The sequence below is a fragment of the Pygoscelis adeliae genome, unplaced genomic scaffold (genome assembly GCF_000699105.1).
Source record: "Pygoscelis adeliae isolate BGI_AS28 unplaced genomic scaffold, ASM69910v1 Scaffold388, whole genome shotgun sequence".
Lineage (NCBI taxonomy): Eukaryota > Metazoa > Chordata > Aves > Sphenisciformes > Spheniscidae > Pygoscelis > Pygoscelis adeliae.
Genome location: NW_008825267.1, coordinates 183486 through 203793, shown reverse-complemented (window position 1 = coordinate 203793; position 20308 = coordinate 183486). Strand labels below are relative to the sequence as shown.

Genomic DNA, 20308 nt, shown 5'->3' with positions numbered 1-20308 from the left:
GCGAAGTGGCCACCCATACACAACAGATACAGACCAGCAAATCGGAGATCACAGAACTGAGACGCACGGTCCAGGGCCTGGAGATTGAGCTCCAGTCACAGCTCAGCATGGTATGGAGCTGTCCCAAGCACATCACAAGTCACTATTAGTACACTTTCTCCTTCCTCCCTCTCTATCTTGCCTCTCCTTAGACTCCCCCTCTGTGGGACAAATCTGTATGCTAACCTATTCGGACGTTATTCCACTTTAGAAAGCTGGACTGGAAGCCAACTTGCGAGATACAGAAGGACGATACTGCGCACAGCTGGCACAGATTCAGGCCCTCATCACCAGCGTTGAGGAGCAATTGAGCGAACTTCGATGCGACATGGAGCGTCAGAACCAGGAGTACAGAATGCTCATGGACATCAAAAGTCGCCTGGAGCAGGAAATCGCCACATACCGCCAGCTGCTGGAGGGCCAGGACTCTCAGTACGTTACTATATACAAATCCTATGATGATTAGATAAGGTTAATAACATGACACATTGTAAAGCAGTAATTTGTGGTTGCTAAACTGACTCCAGATTACTAAATTACATTCACTGCATACGTAGCCTTTTGAGTACTGGCGAAAACAGATGCCCGGAAAATCCCAGGCGTTGCTATAACTCAGGCTAAATCTCCAGATCAATTGTGCTGATGATTTGAAAATATAAATGCAACCATTTTGACTCCGATGAATTGTAGAAGGCACCAGACACCATATGTATGTCTTACATAATCCTCTTGTTGCACTGGAATAATAGCCTTTAGCCTGAAATAACCTGTAAAAACCTGTTCTCTCAGTATTTCTTTAGCTCTTGTTTTTCTACACTTGTGCACAGAGGTAAAAATATTCATCATCATATACCAGTACTCCCAACTAGAAAAGAACTTGGTACAGACCACAGCTTACTTTAGTAAAGTCTACATTTTAGTGCCCATTTCTCATATCTGATCTACACGTGCAATTACTTTTGATTTCTGAGGAGGAATCAGCTCCTTATATTGTTTCTAGATTATGACATTTTGAGAAGAGGAGAAGTATATAGAGACATAAAAGGACCAAGAACTGGTCTGACTGCTGTTCGTATTTCCTACCGAGTACATAGGAGTGGCCTTCAAAGCAGAAAGCACCTTAACAATAACACTAGTAACAACACACCTGAGAAACAACCCATTGAAAGAAGCAATGTGAAATCATGGCTATTCACACACAGTGGTTCCCAAATGGATCAATGGTTTCAGTGGACAGGGTCAGTGATGGCCATTAATCAAATATTTCTTCTTTTCTACAGGATGTCAGGAGTGAACCCTAAGGATGGTAAGAAAAATTTTGATTCAAAGAGGGGCTGAAATGAATTGACAAAATAGGATTAAATAAACCTATCTTTTTTGCTTAGGATTTCTTCTTACTAACACAGATTATTACATTCTCTCTGCAATGACCACATTCTTTATCATTTAGAGACAAAAATATAGTACTTTATCTTATTTTATGTGCACTTTTGAAACCAGTAGCTTGCAAAAATGATTGCATGAACTCCTCATGGGATTCTAAAATACCGAAATCTCCCAAAGATTCCTAAGTTCCTCTGCTGACTCACACAACATACAAGATACATCCAAATCCGACATGTGATGTGCACTCTTAAGATTTACTGGATGTGGACCAGTAGGGAGAGAAGATAAGATGTAAAGGCAGTTCCCCCTTTGATATGTGAAAAAGATCTTGTGAGGAAACAAACAAAAAAACCAAACCCATTGCACAGCTCTTCAGTGTGTTAGCAGTGCACTTTTTTTTCCCCTAGCTGAATTTTTTTTTTCTCCAGCAGCATATCTGAGCAGTGGAAGAGTTCGCGTGAGCGTGGAAGATGATGGAAAACCTGTTTCTACTCGTGAAAGGAGACTCCCATAAAGAAATACTGAATCCCCTCTTGCATATGACACCATATAAAAGCAGTGCGATCTGCACATTGGCTAATGCTGAAAGAAATATCCTTTTACTTTCACCAAATCACAAGAATGTAATCCAAGAATGTGCAACAGCTTGATGTCTTTCCTTAAATTTGCTCTCCCTTTTTACACGATCATTTGGCTCTATGGGTCAGAGATGACAAGCTTATTTTCTGCCAGTAGCTATATAGTTTCCTTAGGAAAGAACCTACATAATAAAGTTTCTGCTTGTGCAAATACGTCCAGTCTGATGTTGTGTTTTTTAAGTCACTACGGCATTGCCATACACATGACCATACACCCTCCCTAACACAAGTGCTTTGTGTAACCCAAAACAAGAGATGCTCAGTGGACAACAACAACAATAACAATAATAACTTTAATAATAATAATAGAAGAGATGATGATGAATGGGCAGATATAAAGTGCCATTAGATTCTCCCAGGAATCTGAAGCTAATATCGGTAAAAACCTGAGAAGATAATGCAAAAAAAATCCTTAAGCTCATTGTTCTGAATTCAAAGTGCATAACATGACTACAATTCATGCACAAATAAAATGCACCTCTGAAAAAAATCAATATTTTTCCATATACATATTTATGTTCCTGCACTTCCTTCAGCAAAAAGGCAAATTCCCTTAGCTCTTGAGGAAGCACTAGGCAAGGTCCAGGTGAAATGAACTGTTCAAGCAGAGTTTGCTGTGACTATTTTGGTTTTCATACATAAAGAAGAAACTCACCAGCCTGTGTCATTACTGTAGCTGTTGTATTCGCAGCACTGCCTTTTCTCAGCAGTAAGTTAGTCTGCAAATCTACACTAGTGTAATTGAAGAGAGATGCTTATAAAGATTTAAGAGGCTAGTAAATCCCAACTTCAAAAGCATACAAAATATTTACATGAATGCTGTATTTTGCTAACATAACCTGTTTGGAAAATTTGTTGTTAGCCTCATTGCTGGGTATTTCAATACACATAATAGTATCTACAAAAATGGTATCATTTCTAGAATTATATATTTTATTTTCCTTCTAACCTCCTTAGAGCCACTATCTTTCTGTCTTCTATTTTCTGACATTTAGAAAAAAAAATATCTACACTGCTGGGACCAGCCCCACAGTTTAGCCATGAACGAGGCTGCAGGATCATTGGTATACCACTGTTAAGAAACATACATACTGCTGGTATTCTCACTGGAAAGAACTGAGAAGAGGTTCTTGGAAACTTCAGCAAAGCAACATCACAATCTACCCGAAAAGAAAAACAGAACAGTACAAATGATATTTTTTCCTGATCCAGAAATCAGGTGACTATTATATGCATCGCTCAGACAGCAAGAGAGAGAAATTCTACAGCCAAAGGCAGCTATCGATTTGTATTTCAGATGGAGGAGCTGACTCAACAAGTGATGGTCGCAGGATATTTACCTGTACAATGTAGGTGTCAAAATATTCTGCCTATACTTAAGCTGCAGCCTATAAGTTCAGTTCAGTTTGCTTTTCATGTTCCAATTCAGTAAAACAAGTACGATTTCCAAATAAAGCAACTCAGGACTATGCATTCCTCAGTTCCGGCTCGCTTGGGCCTGCCTAGCAGCGCCCCAGCTTACAGAGAGCAGTTCGTACGGAACAAAGAGAAGTCACCATCTAATAGTGCCATCTGCTGACAATGTTTTATTTTCTTACTCTGATCATTGCTTTCATTCTGTACTCTGTGGATTAAATAGTTGACTAAAAACAAGTCCCATAGTGCCAGCCTGACAAAGGAGAGCCGTGTGTGGTTTTGAAGTAAGCTTTTTGGTCTTTTCCATGGATCCTCAACATGTGTTGATGAAAACTGTGTGGCATCTTCTCCAGTTTGAAAAGGCTGAGCTTCAGAGGAAACACTTCCTATGTGCCAGATCACATTTGTTTTGTATTACTTGCCAGAAAAATACAATTCTGTTTTTCATGATGGCATGATATTCTGTGAAACTATCAGGGAGTAAGACAGAGGCTATTCTGTCTCACAAACTGTCGGCCTCACTGCCAGCCCAGTTGTGAATCTCACTGTAATTTCACATGAAACAAAGGATTCATTTTATTTCCCATAATATTATGTACATATGTATGTATCTATATTTCAATGTTCTATTTCATAGAACATTACCTTGCTGAACTGCCAGGCTAGAAAATTCAGTCTGAAATTAATCTCTGGTGAGATGAACTGAACAGCAGGATATCATTGGTTCTATCATAATTTGTTTTTTGTTTCAAGTTAGGCCTTCATTTTTTGTCTGGTGCTTCAAGCCCTTCTCACTCTCAAGCAGCAGGGCTGATACCAAACTGTAGCTATTAATAGTAGCTGTTATCAGCATATTTTGTGATAGCCATACCTTGTACTTATTGGAAAATCGTATCTTCGATGATTAATTTCCCCAAACAATTAACAATGTTAGCATTTCTATACAATGACGCGCATGAGGAATAAGAAGGAATATGTACTCAATGGAAACGTAACTGGTAAAAAGAAAATCACCAGGTGCTGAGTAGAGCTGACACAGAGCCACAAGGAGGAGCTCAAAACCTGCCCTATTCAGAAAATGAGGCCTAGGGGGCATCCCAGGAAAGGATGGCGTGCAGCAATTCTTTACTGATGAAAAATTTCAAATGAAACAAACAGAGAAAAAAGATTCCTTCAGGTTTCTTCCAGGATAGTGTAAGTCTGGTTTGTACAGTCTCTCCGACCCCACCATTCAGAACGAGTAACAGTGCTAAGTAAGATCTTGTTAAAGAGCTGAGCCTTCAACCTCTACAAGGAAAAATAGCTGCATCACTTCTGAGAGCCCATGCCCACTCAGCTTTCCGCTTCTTCCCAAATCTTTTCCCTCTATCCCATCCCTCAGTTGCCGCCTAGAACTACTCTGAAAGACAAGGTAAAGCCAGTAACCCCAGCTGTTGCCATGGGAACACTTCACAATTTATCACCTACTTATCAGCATGATGAATAAGAAAATCTTTGCAGAAGCCAGACTTGCCCGTTCTATATCTGATGAAAGAAGTTCGACAGAAGGTTACTGAAACTTTTGAGAAAGACTATTTTTGCATGATTGCCAGGTCAATTTTTAGGGCTGGTAGCTTTACATAATCACTTGAATTTTTCGAGTGTTGTTACAAACTCATATTCTAAATATTTTCTATAGCTAAACATATAAATATCTTAATAGTATTAATACTAGTAACAGCAAGAAATTCCTGCATTACTATCTATTTCAACAAGACTATTGAAATATGACTGCACCTCGAATCATGAAAAAATCACTAGAAAAGATTGTTAAGTACCTAATTCTCATGTGTTTCAACTGGAAATGGGCAGCTGAAGGGAATAGCTGGGCCTTACTCACTTTGGACTGGAGCTTTAGTCTAATGGCAGAGGTTGGATGACTTCATTAAAGCCTCATGTCTCATACAGGCTGAAGCTATTCGGTACGTTAATGACAGCTTGATAGGACATGCTGTGTTTCAGGATTCACGGACTGCTGTAATTCTAAAGCCTGACAATTACAACAGAAAGAAAGTATCTTGAGAGACCCATCCCTGCCGCAGCTCTCCATTTATTCTGTAATGGACAATACTCTTCCCCTCAGAAGCAGGAAAGCATAACGTATTAACTACAGGGTTAGAAAAAAGTCTGAGGCAGAGTTGATCCTGTTCCACACCTACTGATTTTAGCCACACCTCACTATTATAATATGAAAAGAAAAAGAAAAAAAAACAAACAAAACAACCAAAAGGAAAGCAATCCAATACGTGGCCGTGATTCCAAATAACAACAACAGTGTGTGCAGGCTCATAAGTGCTTCAGAATTGACCAAGAGGAAGCACGTTCCATGATGACACAATCTTGTTGCTGTAGTCATTCGTCGAAGGGAAACTCCCACAGGAAAAGGCATAAAGCTGCTTAGGGAAGGCTAAGCAGCTGCTCAGTGCTAGTCAGTCAAACATTGGGTTAGATTCACAACAGAGCTAAACATGAGTACCAGCCAAGGCCCTTTTCCAATTTTTTCTGGGTCCCTCAGGGGTAGTTCAGGGTGTGGTTTGGCCCAGCAAGGAATTTCTTACAGACCTTCAAGTGCAGATGGTGGTGCCAGCAGCATACATACCTCTTTCTCCTCTGCCAGACCCCTCTGGCTGGCTACTGGAGGAGGGGCACCTTGGGGAGGCTTCGGCGAGCACCATGGGGAAAGCATCTTCCTGGGTGGGAATGAGAAACAGACTATGCAAAACCTGAATGACCGTTTGGCTGCCTATCTGGACAAGGTCCGTTCCTTAGAAGCAGCTAACGCTCAGCTGGAAAGCTGCATCCTAGAGTGGCACAAGACAAAGTCTCACGGAAAGAGGCATGACTTCAACCAATACGAGCAAAACGTCACTGACATGCAAAGACAGGTAAGTCAGAGCTGTAAGTGACCGTGTCATTCTGTGCTCTTTTAAGGAATCTGGGTACTCATTTATGCTGATGGCTTTCCTTTAAAGAAAGTTAAATAAAACCTTTTAAATGTTAGAAATACCAATGAAAGTGGTTACAGGACCTGGGCATAATCATTCTTTGTGTTCACAAGGAGGAGAATGGGGTACAAGAAAGAAAGGTTGGAAGGAGACAAGGGGGATTCTGCAAAGACTGGTAGTATAAAGAGATTTGTCTGCTGCCAAGTGTTCGTTTCTGTACATGAAACTGTGGTTTGAGTAACTATGTCTGGCAGAATTTGGTCTTTTTGACTACACATGTATTCAAGAAAATTACAAAGCAGGCAAACTGAAGAGTCTGCCTTCTTTCATGCATGCTGTCTTTAGACATACTGTTGCATTTCATTTCTTTCCTGTGGTAGCAGACAATGAAACTACAGGAGTTTGGGGTCCAATGAGCTTATGTAATCAGATGGAAAAATACTTCACTGTAATTAAGAAAATAGCAATGACAAATTCCTTGTGGATGTTTTCACTATAATTAAAAGGAGAATTTCTGGTTCCTGCCAGTAGTTAATATTAACATCCAACAGTAACTCTTCCAATCTCCCAAACTCACGTGTCTTCAGATTTAAGCATAATATTAATCTGTATTCATAATGAACATACTTAGCACTGTAACCATCTGTGACTAATCTGTGTAATTAACTTTACGTAGCCATATGGGGCAAAAACCAAAGCTATTCCAAATGTGATGTTGTATTTCCCTCCACTTTTTATCATATGGTTACCTGGCATTCTCAAGACCCTGAGAAATTTTTTTTCAAAAGGGCTTGGAAATGGTATTATCCTGCATCTTTGCTGATTGAGACCAGGGACTTAATCAAACTCCCTGCTCGCTGTTAAATGCATTGCCTCCAGGCAGAAGATGAGGCACTCCGACCACAGACAATGTATAAGGAGAGCCAGAATTGTCATCACCTATTTCTGTTTTAAGGATAAAGAAAGGTCATCCATCTCCAGACCTACCACTTGAGCACTTTTTTTTTAACTGATACAGAGATAAAAACTTGTTCATCAAGAATATAAATGTGTTCACATTGATTTGGAATTAATAAATCAGAAAGATTTAGGACGACAATAAGACTAAAACCATCATGCTGATTGGGGTAAAGCCCTCACTTTTGAACAGCTTGTACCCAAAACACTTATTTTGAACACTCACCACTGAAGTAGCTATCACTGGCGACAGGCACCTGTTAGACTAATGCCTGCCTCAGCCAGTATGTACTGAATGTGGTGCTCATACTGGGGAGGAAGGGCTATTAAAGGATTATTTAGAGATGACAATTCAGTGATTTAACCCTGAATATTTACTTTCTCTATAAATTATTGCAATTAGCACCACAACTGCCAGTAAAATGAGTGAAAATATAGCATCTAATTATTAACCATAATTAAATCAATTAACCATGAATTAAAAAGATGAAACTAATTTAGCACCTAAAATGAAATTTAGACAAAATTTAGGATCCTATATCCAATAACCCAGAAAGTCTGTGATGTACTGGCTGTCTAAACTTGGAAACATATAATCATTTGGGTCCTACATTTTGGACCACACTCTTCCCTGGATGCCTGAATTCTGGATGAACATGCCAGATGGAGCAGCAAGTTGCCTTGCTCCAGCCTGACTCCATTCTAACCCAGATACAAAGTAAAATAGCACCAGTTCTTGAGGTAAATGTCTCATTCAAACACCTTTGTTGTGGTTTCACCCAGCAGGCAGCTAACACCACACAGCCGTTCGCTCGCTCCCCCCCCTCAGTGGGATGGGGGAGACAATCGGAAAAAAAAAAAGAAAAATTTGTGGGTTGAGATAAAGACAGTTTAATAGGACAGAAAAGGAAGGGAAAATAATAATAATGATAAAAGAATATACAAAATAAGTGATGCACAATGCAATTGCTGACCACCTGCTGACCAATGCCCAGCCAGTTCCTGAGCAGCGGTCACCACCCCCCCGCCAACTCCCCCCAGTTTATGTACTGAGCATGACATCGTATGGTATGGAATATCCCTTTGGCCAGTTTGGGTCAGCTGTCCTGGCTGTGCCCCCTCCCAGCTTCTCGCTGGCAGGGCACGGGAAGCGGAAAGTCCTTGACTAGTGTAAGCACTGCTCAGCAACAACTGAAACACCCGTGTGTTGTCAACATTATTCTCATCCTAAATCCAAAACACAGCACTGTACCAGCTGCTAAGAAGAAAATTAACTCTATCCCAGCCAAAACCAGGACAATCTTGTACGGCTAAATAAGCAAACTGATTTACAGAGCATTCAAGGGGACAGGAGCAGGGCTGTTGGGAAAAGGACACAAGACATGCTGAGGAAGAAGTCAGTGCAGAAAGCCTTCTTGAAAAAAATCTGTTTTAAGAAGGAATTTAGGTATATTTTGTATATAATGATGTGTGAGTTCTTAAGTTATCTGTAAGTTTGCGGACTTATATTAGTGATGCACCCATATTTATGATGGATGTAGTGAAGAAATCTGTGTAATTATAAACAGATAAATGTCCACATTTGAAATGCACTGCTAACTGGCATAGCAATCAATATCGTACAGCAGTTGGCAAAACACTGTCAACTGTAACTTCTTTGTTGTATTCTTTATTCTTTCAGATTGCACAGAAAGTCATAAACCATTTATATAAATGTATTGCTGTGTTGTATGATTATGAAGTGGCACAAAGTTGAAGAACTCCTATGTTGTTTTCTCATTGCCTTATTACCTCCCATAGTAAAATTTACTGTTCTCTAAGGATGGATTCAAGAATTGCCTCTTCTCTGACAACAAATTCCAGGCAGCAACACATTTAGGGTATTGTTATACTGCCTCAGCTGGCCTTGATCATGTCCCAGGGCAGTATCCAAGGTGTGCTGCTAATTGCTCAAGAACGTACAGTCTGTTAACAGATTAGTTAAAACATTCCACAGGCACCTTCTTTTTTACCATGAGAGGTAAACTTTTGACACTTCAGGATAATTTTGTCATTTCCTTGTTTCTTTGTGATTCATTTAGGTGTGGGAAGTTTTACTTCAAGGTGCTGAGAGCTCTGTAAATGGCTAATGATTTCTGTATAGCCATAATGCACCTTGTTTTGCCATCTAAGTGTTGAGTGAAGGCAGCTGTTGGAACTGCAACCATGCTTCTCTTTCCTCTTTGTTAGAAAAGGACATGACGTCCCACAATTTTTAGTTCCTGCTAATTATGTATGAGTTCCTGCTAGAATTATTTCAAAGATTTTAAATGGAATACTGAGCTTTTCATATTCAGATCTATAGTTCAACGCTATTTCATGTTAACAGGGACTTACAAGTCTTCTCAGTGCATACCGAGCACAGTAAATGAATGATGCGGTGCACTTCCTCCTGCACCTTTTAGGGCAATTTTCAACATCCCAAAGCAAAATCAGAAACATGAATGTTTGAGAAATCCCAAAGCAAAATCAGAAACATGAATGCCTCCATGCTGCTGGATGATTCAGTAGAGTCATAGGTGAATAATCGAATGGACCATGGCAACTAGATGCCAGTGTTATTCTCAAAATGACAGTCCCTGCGACTCCAGACTGAAGCACGTGGTGGACTTGAGTGGTCCTGCTCATGAGTTGCTGCTACTGAGGCAATGAGGCATCATTATGCCTCTGCATCACAACACTGATTCAGCAAGGTGTTTATGTACATGCTTACTTTTTAGCATATGATTAATTTTTAGCATATGATTAATTCCAGCATTTTGCTTGTATTCAGACACAGTTTAATGGTTCTTACTGAAATTTGCCCTAAAGATGACCAACGCTGCTCTTCCAGCAATACTAAACAGAATCAAAATTAGTTCACAAAAAAAGAGGAAGACAGTGATTGTTATTCTGTAATATACCATCAAGTTTGTGTAATATCCATATCCTCTACCTGGCCAGGAATACGACGACTCCTCCTGCTTCGTATCCAGAAAAGTAAGACAAAGAGAAAACTAAGATTACGGACAAAAATTGCAGAAACATCTAAGTGAATCAGGAAACTAAGCTTCTTTTATTCATGTACTCTCCTTAACATGGGACTTCTACTATTTAGATGCTTCCTACAAGTAGCAGGGAGTCTAAAACAGCACAGGTTATGCACCATCGCCATATGGCAACACTGAGTCTCCTGTTGGATTCTCTGTTTTCCAGATTGAAGATGGCAAGATCACCAATGCCAGTATCCTTTTACAAATTGATAACGCTAACATGGCATCTGAAGACTTCAGGCTCAAGTAAGCTCTTCTTTGGTTTCCTGATACAGTTGGAAAGGGGATTAAGCGAAATATTGCTTTTTCTTGATAATCCAATATGAAATTTATTTTACTGAGGTTTTCTGGTGATACTGGATAAATAAAACCAATGTAGAACAGAAAAAAAAACCAAAAAGGATGTAAAAACCACAAATGATAGCTGACCAATCTTGAGTCACCCTGTTTATGATACTTAGTTCAGGTCCTGAAGAGCAGGTTTTACAGCAGACACTTGATACTTGTGACAAAAGGCATTTAAAACTGTCACCTGGGAATACGAATTAACCCTTCTCTGCACTGTGCTTCCCCAGTCCAGCCCAAATCTATTTCCTGTACTAATCACCTCTTCTGTCCAGCTCCGCAGGAAATACCCGTCCTTCAGTATCTTCTGCTTTGGATTCTTATAAGTTTTGCCACAGTAAATGGGCCAGTGTTTCCTTGGCTACCAGTACACTGTTTGATTTTTCAGTACATTGCTGAAAGGTAGTTCTCAGACCAGCTAAGAAGCCAAAATGTTTGGACAGAAAACTTTCAGGCAGAGCTTTCAAAGGAAAGGAATTTACATTTCTGTAAGTTAGACTTCTTGGGAATCATGAAGATTTGTCTTATTTTCAACAGATGATGATCAGCTGTTAAAAAAATCTCTCAGCCTTTGGTAATATTGTAACAAACCTAAAGACTCTGAACACTGTAGGCCTTATCTGGCCTTGCCTTTCTTTCTTTATCATTCAACAGTGTCATAAAAAGGAAACAGTGGAACTAGTTTGAGAGACTGGAATCATAGAATGAGTCTGATGGATTGAATGTAGAAACATCAATAGAGCCCATAAAAAATGAAGTGAAGGGAGAGATTCTGAGGAGCAAAAGTGCTTCATGTGCCCAAGGGAAGATACGGCAGCGTCTTTCTGACTTTGGCTCACTACAGATGGCAAACTGCAAGAGGTTAGAGAGGCATATTAATAACTGACTTCTATGAAGTTTTTCCTGTTTTCTGAAGGACTGAAAAGTTATCATTTTGGAAAAACTACAGAAAGCATTGATTGTTGATACTGTTTTCACATCTTTATTGGCAAATTTTTGAGAATCATACTCCCAAAGCTTTCACAACCTGGTGAATGTTAAAATGCAAAAAGGAAAATGAAAGAAAGAGCAATTGTTTCATACCGTATAGGAGGAGTTGTGAGGAAGAAAGAAAAACGATAATGAAACCCATCTTATTTTTAAGACTATACAAGAATATTCAAAGAACATATTTTAGGAACAGAATTTGTTTCCTTGTTTTTTTGTTCTCTCTAGTTCCCTACATAGAGGACTTAAGCAAGTCTACTTCTCTTTGATACTACTTATACAAGAGGCTAGAAGCAGTCTGCTCTCAACAAGCATGCTTTATCTTCTTTTTCCTTATAAAGGTATGAAGCAGAGAAGTCTCGCAGGCAGGGAGTGCAGCTTGATGTTGAGAACCTGCGTAAGGAGCTCGACGGCCTGACGATTGTTACAACAGATCTGGAAATGGAGATTGAAGGCTTGAGAGAAGAGCACATCCTCAGGAGGAAAGACCATGAGGAGGTAGAAAAAGTTCCACTTGGTAAAATCCTATCACTCAAATCTTCACTACCATGTAATTAACTTTGAGTAAGATCCACAATCTATAAATGGGATTGATGATTCAGAACCTAATCATGTTTCTAAAGAAGCCAATGAGAGTCAGACGAGGCACAAAGTTTGTGTACTACTTTACCAATTAAATTGGGATTTCAGAAAGGATAACAAATTGCTGTATTTTCTCCCACTCTTTTCTAGTCACCTACCCATCTGTCATACATAGCTAATAATAACTTACATATTTGATGATAGACTTGTTCTCAGAAATACTTAGATATAAATACAGAGAAATTTCAAGCAAACAGGAAACGTTACTGGTTGCTGTTGGGTTTTACTGATCACAGACTTTCCCCTCAGCTCTGGATATATCATTTCACAGAATCACAGAAGCACGGAGTGGCTGAGGTTGGAAGGGACCTCTCGAGGTCACCTTGTCCAGCCCTGCTGCTCAAGCAGGGTCACCTAGAGCAGGCTGACCTGAACTAAACAGACCTTGAATTCTTGAGGGATCAAAATTAAAAAGAATGGTTGGTGAAGTCAAGTAAAATTACTTATTCTTGCAAAATCCTAAGCACAATAATTAGGTAATACTTAATAATTGTCAAAAAAACATGCTGCTCTGAATTCTTACAGAGCTGTACCACAGTGGGCTCTGTTATTCCCACATAAATAATACCACTGCTTGACAACATGCTGTTTTCATTTTGCTTGATCTGATATTGTTTTCAGTTATTACCTAACACAGAACCAAACGTCCTACTCAGTATCTGTGGGTTATTAAAAAGGAGAACAGAAACACAAGGGTTACACAGCAGTAGGTGAAGCTATCTTTGGCTGATCCCCTTATAGCCAAGGATACTACTGACCAGCTATAATAAAACAGTTCTTGGAAGCAGGGCAACCAACAGAGACATCAGTATGTCCAGTTGATCTGCATTTTGGAGGCCATGATGTCATGCCCTGAAATGCTACTTTGCCTGGGCGCTTTTGAAAATGGTACCTAGCACATAAGATTGTGCTACACCAAAAGGAATGTTACCATACCTGCTTGACTTGTCCTGTAATTATGTTGTTTACACAGTAATTATATGCTTTAATCCAATTATTCCTTTAACAAATACATAGAACTTTTACATTACTCTCCTGTAAACTTAGTTATAGTTCCATAAATATTAACATACAGGGTAAGAAAGATGAAATTACTGTTAGATTTTCATCAAAGGTTTTGGGTTCCTAATAGATAAATAAATAAAAAATGTCAGTGCTTCTTCATTAAGTATGTATCTTCCAGAAACATTATATGAAAAGATCTTCTCACATGTTTTTTACTGAGTTCTCTAGCACAGTTCTGCCACAGAAGCAGATATAAGTCACAGGTTTAAGTCACGTCATAGTATTATCCATATATAAAACTTCCAGATAGTGTTAACTGAATATATATAACAATTAACCTACCATAATGAAAAAAATATTCTGGGTATTGTGAGAGGATGGAACTGAAGAAGACAAGACAGGAATGAAAACCTTCCACTTTCATAAACAAGTTTGCTTGTTTCCTCTGCTAATATATGAATAGGATATGGAAGCAAATCGCTCATCGCAAGACTTCAAAGTCAATGTAAAAGTAAATGCAGCACCTCCTGAAGACTTAGCCAAGATTCTAGCAGAAATAAGAGAAGATTATGAAGCCATAATTGAAAAGAATCGTCAAAGCCTTGACAGTTGGTACAAAGAACAGGTAACAGCTATTTTCTGCTCATTTCAAAGATCCTTGTTGCTGCACATGAATGGCCAGAATCAGTAAGCTTTTCTCTTGCTTTTGCTCCACAGAGTGCAGCTATGTCTCTGGCAGCAACCCCCAATCCAGAACAGATACAGCGCAATGAGAACGAGATCAAGGATCTCACACGTACTTTACAGTCCCTGGACATCGAGCTGCAGGCACAGATGAGTAAGGTATCTGTTGTAGACATCTCCGGCTGGTCACTGTTACTTCATATATTCTCAGAAATTGTCGTGGACCAATTCTTCATTTAAATCCATAGCCTAGCATAACTTTATTGTAGTTATTAAAGTATCAGTGAAATTGAAATTTGGACCATGCTTGACTTTGCCAGAATATGCAAAATAGATTCAGCAACTATCACCAAGAAGTGAAAAATGTATGTCTCTCCTTAGAATAAAATATGGGGAGAAGAAAAAGAAGAGATGGGATAGCTGACTCCATGATCTAAAAAGAAAAAATGTCGAAGAAGACAGATAGTAATACAAATTTCATTTTTACAACCCCTATTATAATGGATGAAATATTTGAACTGTGAAAAATGTTGGTGGGGAATCTTAAAAATAATACAGGTTAAAAAAATATTCAAAAATCTTACAAAATATATTCAAAAAAACTATTCAAAAATATTACAGGTTAAAGCTCACATACCCATGATTTGGAGACTTTGGAGCAATTCTGGACAGTAAGTGCAGAAACTGACAAAGGAGTCAACAGTTACAGGAGCACAGCTTTGGAGCAGAAAGAATATGGCAGGGATAAATTACTCAGGTTTTGCCTCTCATTACTCATTATGCACACACGACATGGCTTCATGATTCTCCTGTCTTCACATGAATAGTGATGAAAATGCATAAGTGTTTAAATTACCATAGTCTTAATTTTGCAATCTTCTTGCTAGAGACCAAATTTGCTGGCATTTCTGCATTGTATCTACCACATAAATAATAATCATAGTATTGGTATTATCTGCTCTGTCAGAAACACATGCTGGAAGACACCTTGTCTGACACTCGGAATTACTATGCTGCTGCGCTTCAAAACATGCAGCAGATCATCTCCAAATGTGAGGAAGAGCTAAGCCAGGTTCGTCATGACATTAAGCAGCAAAATAACCAATACAAGGTTCTTCTTGGGATCAAAACCCGCCTGGAGAAGGAAATTTCCACTTACCGCCTGCTGCTGGAAGGGAATGTTGATGGGTAAGGCAAAGCCGCCCTGACTGGAATAGATGAGAAGAGAGTTCTCATATTCGGGTTATTTATTTGTTTGTTTGATTTTTTTATGCTTAACCAAAGCTTGTGTGTTCCATACTACATCAAGGGCTGGTATTTTAATGTGATGGATCATAATAAAAAACTTGAGCCACTTTGTATACAGAGAAACTTGCACCCATGTAATTTGGATCACCTAAATTAATATAACTTTTTATTTAAAAAAAAAAATTCTACATTCCCACAGCATGCCTATCTCAGCATAGGAAAAAAATGCCAATTTCAGTAAAATTCATTGTCATTTACAATCTTCAAAACAAGTTCTAGATCAAAAAGAAGCCTGGAGGCAAGTTTAGATCTTTTTGGGTCAGCCATCTGCAGTTACAAATACCAGCACACAAGATCTGCACAGTGTGCCCCTCTGCTGATGGGCTGTTTGGTTTCCCCATCTCTGCCTTGTCTGAAATCTCTGCATTCAGAAATCTTTGGGCCTCTCTATTCTTTATTCTCTCACCTTATATACAGAGTATGTCTGTCATACAAAATCAGAAAAAGGAAGATTAGCAGCATTTATAACTGAAAATCTCAGGGAGGCAGGATGGTATGGCACCAAATACAGGGTTATTTGTCAGAGGCCAAAATGGGATCAACTTCAGCAACTCAGAACATATGAGAAACAATGCAAGGGTCCACAGTAGAAGCAATAATGAATGTACACAGGAACAGCTTCAGGTGAGAGTATCTGTTCCTAAGTCTACCAAAGAGGAAAAGTTCTCGTGCTATAAAAGCATCAATCCTTTTTTTTTTTTATTTTATCTCTTTCCATAGTGGTATTAGGTCTCCTTAGAATCAGTAAGAAGAAAGGGAGGAATAACTTCTGGAAATTAGTATAATCATTATTTTTTCTCTCTTTTATTATCTTTACAGGATAGCAAGAAAATCCGAATCAAAAGCTAAAGGTAAAAGTCCCTTATTTTGTTTTCTATAGTGACTCTTAATTATTGTCATTTCCAATCAAATTTTACTCAGAATAATTTTAACCTTACATGAATGAACTACAAAAGGTTTGCACAGCAGTTAATTCTCGTGTAGGCCATATTTGAGAATAATTTCAGTGATTGACTGGTCTTGTGAAGGGCTGCACTTCAGAGCACATTCTGCTGTGTCTGCCCACTCGTGGACTATCTTCAGACTGACCTCTGTTAGTCAAACTCGTTGTCCAAAGCTCAGACTCAAGACTAAAGCTTTCATGGTATATGAGTAGGCATAGAGACTCCATTTGGTGACTAAAACAGTGTTACAGCTTGAGAGCAAACAGAAAATCTGCATGTCTGGAAACTCATATTCTGGCATGAGCATGACCTACAGACGTTTAGGTTAATCTGCTCCGAAGTTAGATTTGCATTGGCTGGGATGTAGCTGTATTATTTAATTACCCTGACCTGGACAAGACTCAGGGTGACTTTCTGGCAGTACATTTCACAAAGAGCAATAATAAGTATTGACTTAAAGGGAAACATGCAAAGATAAATCAGTTGAGGAGGTAGCTGGTAAATTACTGCAAATGAAGCTTTTCCTGCATCATCTTGTCTCAGCATTGCTTCTTGTCTAATTAACCTTTCTTTTTCTTTCAGAACATGCTGGGCTGACCAATCGAAAGATCAAAGCAATTGTCCATGACAGTGTGAACGGGCAGGTGGTATCCTCCACCATCAACGAGATCCACCAGCAAGCATGAAGTAGAAAGTTCTGCTTTCCTAGCGGGCTAAGCTCTGACAACCCTTCTGTGCAACTACGTGTTGTATGTTGGTTTACCTGTGTGTAAAATAGGGATGCTATAGTGAACCCTCTCCTAAAATGATTTGCAGCCTAATAATGAAAAGTGCCATACAGAGCTAGGTATAGCTGATATTGTTAGCTTAAAGAGCTTTTAGTCATCAAAACGCTGAAGAAAAGCTATTCAATGAAACTGACTGGCTAGCTGGTAACATATGTATTATGCACATCCACTGGGGCATGAATCTCCATCTGTGATTCATTTATTGCTCTGCAAATTAACTATAATTTAAAGTGAATAATCTCAACTTTTCTCCTGGTCTTATGTCTCTCATCATATACCTCACTGCAGCCAATAAATTCTTTTCCATTACTTGTTCTCGTCGTTGGAATTTCTGATTTTGCTTTTTCTTACATATGCAGCAGCCCAAAGTGGCAGTGTTACTGACATAGGTCAAGACTGCAAAAGCCTCATTGTTTCAGGAGGTATAAAACTGGAAGGGCACAAAAAAGAAGAAAAGAGGTGACACAAGTTACAAGTGACATTTACATAAGCAAAACTATTAGACTTCCCTATATACAACTTTTCAATGTCACTGTTTAAAACAGCATTATTAGTAGGATTGTTGTAAAGTACACTTTACTAAAATAGTCACCCTAGAAACATTTCTTTATTCTTCAGCTTTAGAGAAATTTTCTTAAACTGTCTTTACACACTTTCCTTCAAAGATTATAAGTACTTTTCCAGATACTCTCATTCTTTCTCAGTGACCCATTTAATTAAAAAAAACATTTCAGTTATTTGCTTTCGTATTAATGTTCATTGTTTTCGTTGATGGGTTCTGTAGTCAGGATAGACTGGTATATGTAATGCATACTAACGTAAGGGGAGAGGCCCAAGTTCTTTAGCCAAATGTAAGCTTCTTCCCCTTTCTCACGTCAGCCCAATCACCGACTCAGCAGGAGACCCTAACAGCAATAGGAAAATATCCAGTGATAAGCAAAGCTAAAAACTGAGCAAGAAAAAGAGAAATATTATTAGGACTGTTTAGACGAGGAAGACTGTAAAGCAGAACGAAGAGAGACAAAATGGAACATAATGAGTGTCTCTGTATTTGCATTCCAAAGTCAATGTCTGCATATAAAACAGGGTGTTCAGGGCAGTCTCATATTCATGAGCGGAATTGTCATTGTACTCTTTCATACCCACTCATAAGGGACTTTCATAAAGGATTCCTGTTACCTGCTTTACTTTGAAACAAGGCTCACAGAAGAAAGTGAAAATTTCACAGAAAACACAGATTTAAAATAAACAAAATCCATCCCTATGATACAATGTTTTCTTACTGGCATGTTAGGACCAGTTCATGATTCCCCTTTGTGCCCCCCCCCCCCCCTTGTTGCACAAAGAGATCGCAAAAGCATTGAATGGATTACCTAATGGTTTCTTTAAATTGGGTAAAACTTGTACTACAGGATTAGTAACTCTTGGCTAATTAACAATGTCCTTCCTTGTGGCTTACCAGATCCAACAAGCCAGACCTGGTGTTTGTAGCATCTGGACAGAATGTGCCTAGGTTTTCTTGAACAATTTTCTGTGCTACTTAAAGCTATATTCATTTATCAAATTTACAGAGCATAACCGCGTTGCTGTGATACAAATAATTATAAAAACTTCTAAGTAGCCCCTTATTTCTAAATCAAAGGAAGGTATCTATGCTTTGCGCTAGGTTTTGATTGTGCTAAACTACAAGGAAAGAAGAAGGAAAAACGAATAATTGAAGTGCTTTATAAAACATGCCTGTCCTTTTTCACATTCTTGAGCAATGCATTGGCTTTACTCGTGTCCTAGTGTCCTCTCATGAAGAGGTGAGAGGTGCACTCCCTGCATTCCGGTGTTACACTCAGCTATGGTCCAAATGGTACTGGCTAAGATGCAGCAGAATTCCCATGCCACTCCACTGCTCTGACGATTTTAACCTTCTCTTACCACTGTGTCATCGCATTCTGTAATGGTCAGACCAGTACAGCTCACAACACTGACCTCATAATTCACTCCGTTTACTAACATCCTCACGCATCAATGGCTCTAACACATCCATTCAAGTTGCTGTCTTTTAATAAGTGAAGTAAACCAATTCGTCCTTAAACATATAAATATTAGTTACACTACATTCTGTTTTCTAAATGAAAGCAAGTATTCTATGGCAAAAATTGCTTATTTCTGGATAATTTTTCATGTCTTCAGAATACTATGTATAATTGCAGATTTCCTTTTTGTTGAACAGCTTAAGATACTGTGTCACTGGCCATATGTTGCGCTACATCTAGTGGTTATTCATTATTTCTGAATTTGTATTCTGGTAGATAAGCTATGCATTTAGGGTAGGTCTGTACCCTAAATAATAAATAATGACATGAATATTTACCACTTGCATGCACTGTTAACATTATATTCTCACAACACGCTGAGAGTTGAAGTTAGGGAGATAATGAATGGGGGTAGTATTATCATTCCCATTTTATAGCTTGAGAAATTGGAAAAAGAGATGACACAACTCGCTCAAGGCTGCAAAGAAAGTCACTGATACTGATGAAATTAGAATTCATCACTTCACAGCTTCTACCTACCCCAGCTATTAGATAATACAACTTCTGTGAAGAGCCATTCTCTAGTTACAGCAATCCTTTCTGTATCTGATCGCACTGAAGAGATAATTTGATTGATTCATTTCAAGCGTCTACTGCCGGTCAAGACCCTGCACATACTTCGATGATGTTCTTCAATTTACATGTGCCAGTAGCCCTACTCAAATTAGTCCTGTACAGAACACTACGCCTGGGTGTCTTTGGTGATTTTGTAGTATTTGGGAAACTTTAAAAAAGAGATGGTATACGTGCTTCTTTCTCTTAGTCTCAGATCAGTGTCTTGAAGGAAAGGAAATCTTCAGGAGTGTGATACTGTATTGCTTGAAAAATTATTTTATTAATTCATAGTATTAAAACTGATTGAACTCTGCTAGCTGGTATTTATTCTACTTCAGTATTAAATATACACAGAAGTGACTGACCCAGGCCCAAAGAAAGTGCAATTTTAAAAATTTGAAGTATCATAAAAAATAACACACTCAAAGTGAATATATTCTGTTTCCCCTAAATGGAATAGGATAGCAAAAGA

General features: G+C 38.7%; 2 protein-coding genes across 2 annotated transcripts in view; both read left to right on the top strand.

Annotated features, from left to right (window-relative positions):
• Positions 1–1939, top strand: part of LOC103921630 (keratin, type I cytoskeletal 15-like) — a 5428-nt gene extending 3489 nt beyond the window's left edge. The window contains exons 5-8 of the mRNA XM_009329623.1: positions 1–110; positions 251–471; positions 1320–1345; positions 1854–1939. The exon at positions 1–110 is cut by the window's left edge and continues 14 nt beyond it. Of these exons, the coding sequence (XP_009327898.1) occupies positions 1–110; positions 251–471; positions 1320–1345; positions 1854–1939 (443 nt within the window). The remainder of the gene's footprint in view (positions 111–250; positions 472–1319; positions 1346–1853) is intronic.
• Positions 1940–5847: 3908 nt separating this feature from the next.
• KRT23 (keratin 23 (histone deacetylase inducible)) lies at positions 5848–17092 on the top strand. The gene is given in 9 exon segments (XM_009329622.1): positions 5848–5973; positions 5975–6403; positions 10655–10737; positions 12165–12321; positions 13934–14095; positions 14188–14313; positions 15122–15342; positions 16282–16313; positions 16989–17092. Coding segments are annotated over 9 exon segments (1440 nt in total).
• Positions 17093–20308: the final 3216 nt, after the last annotated feature.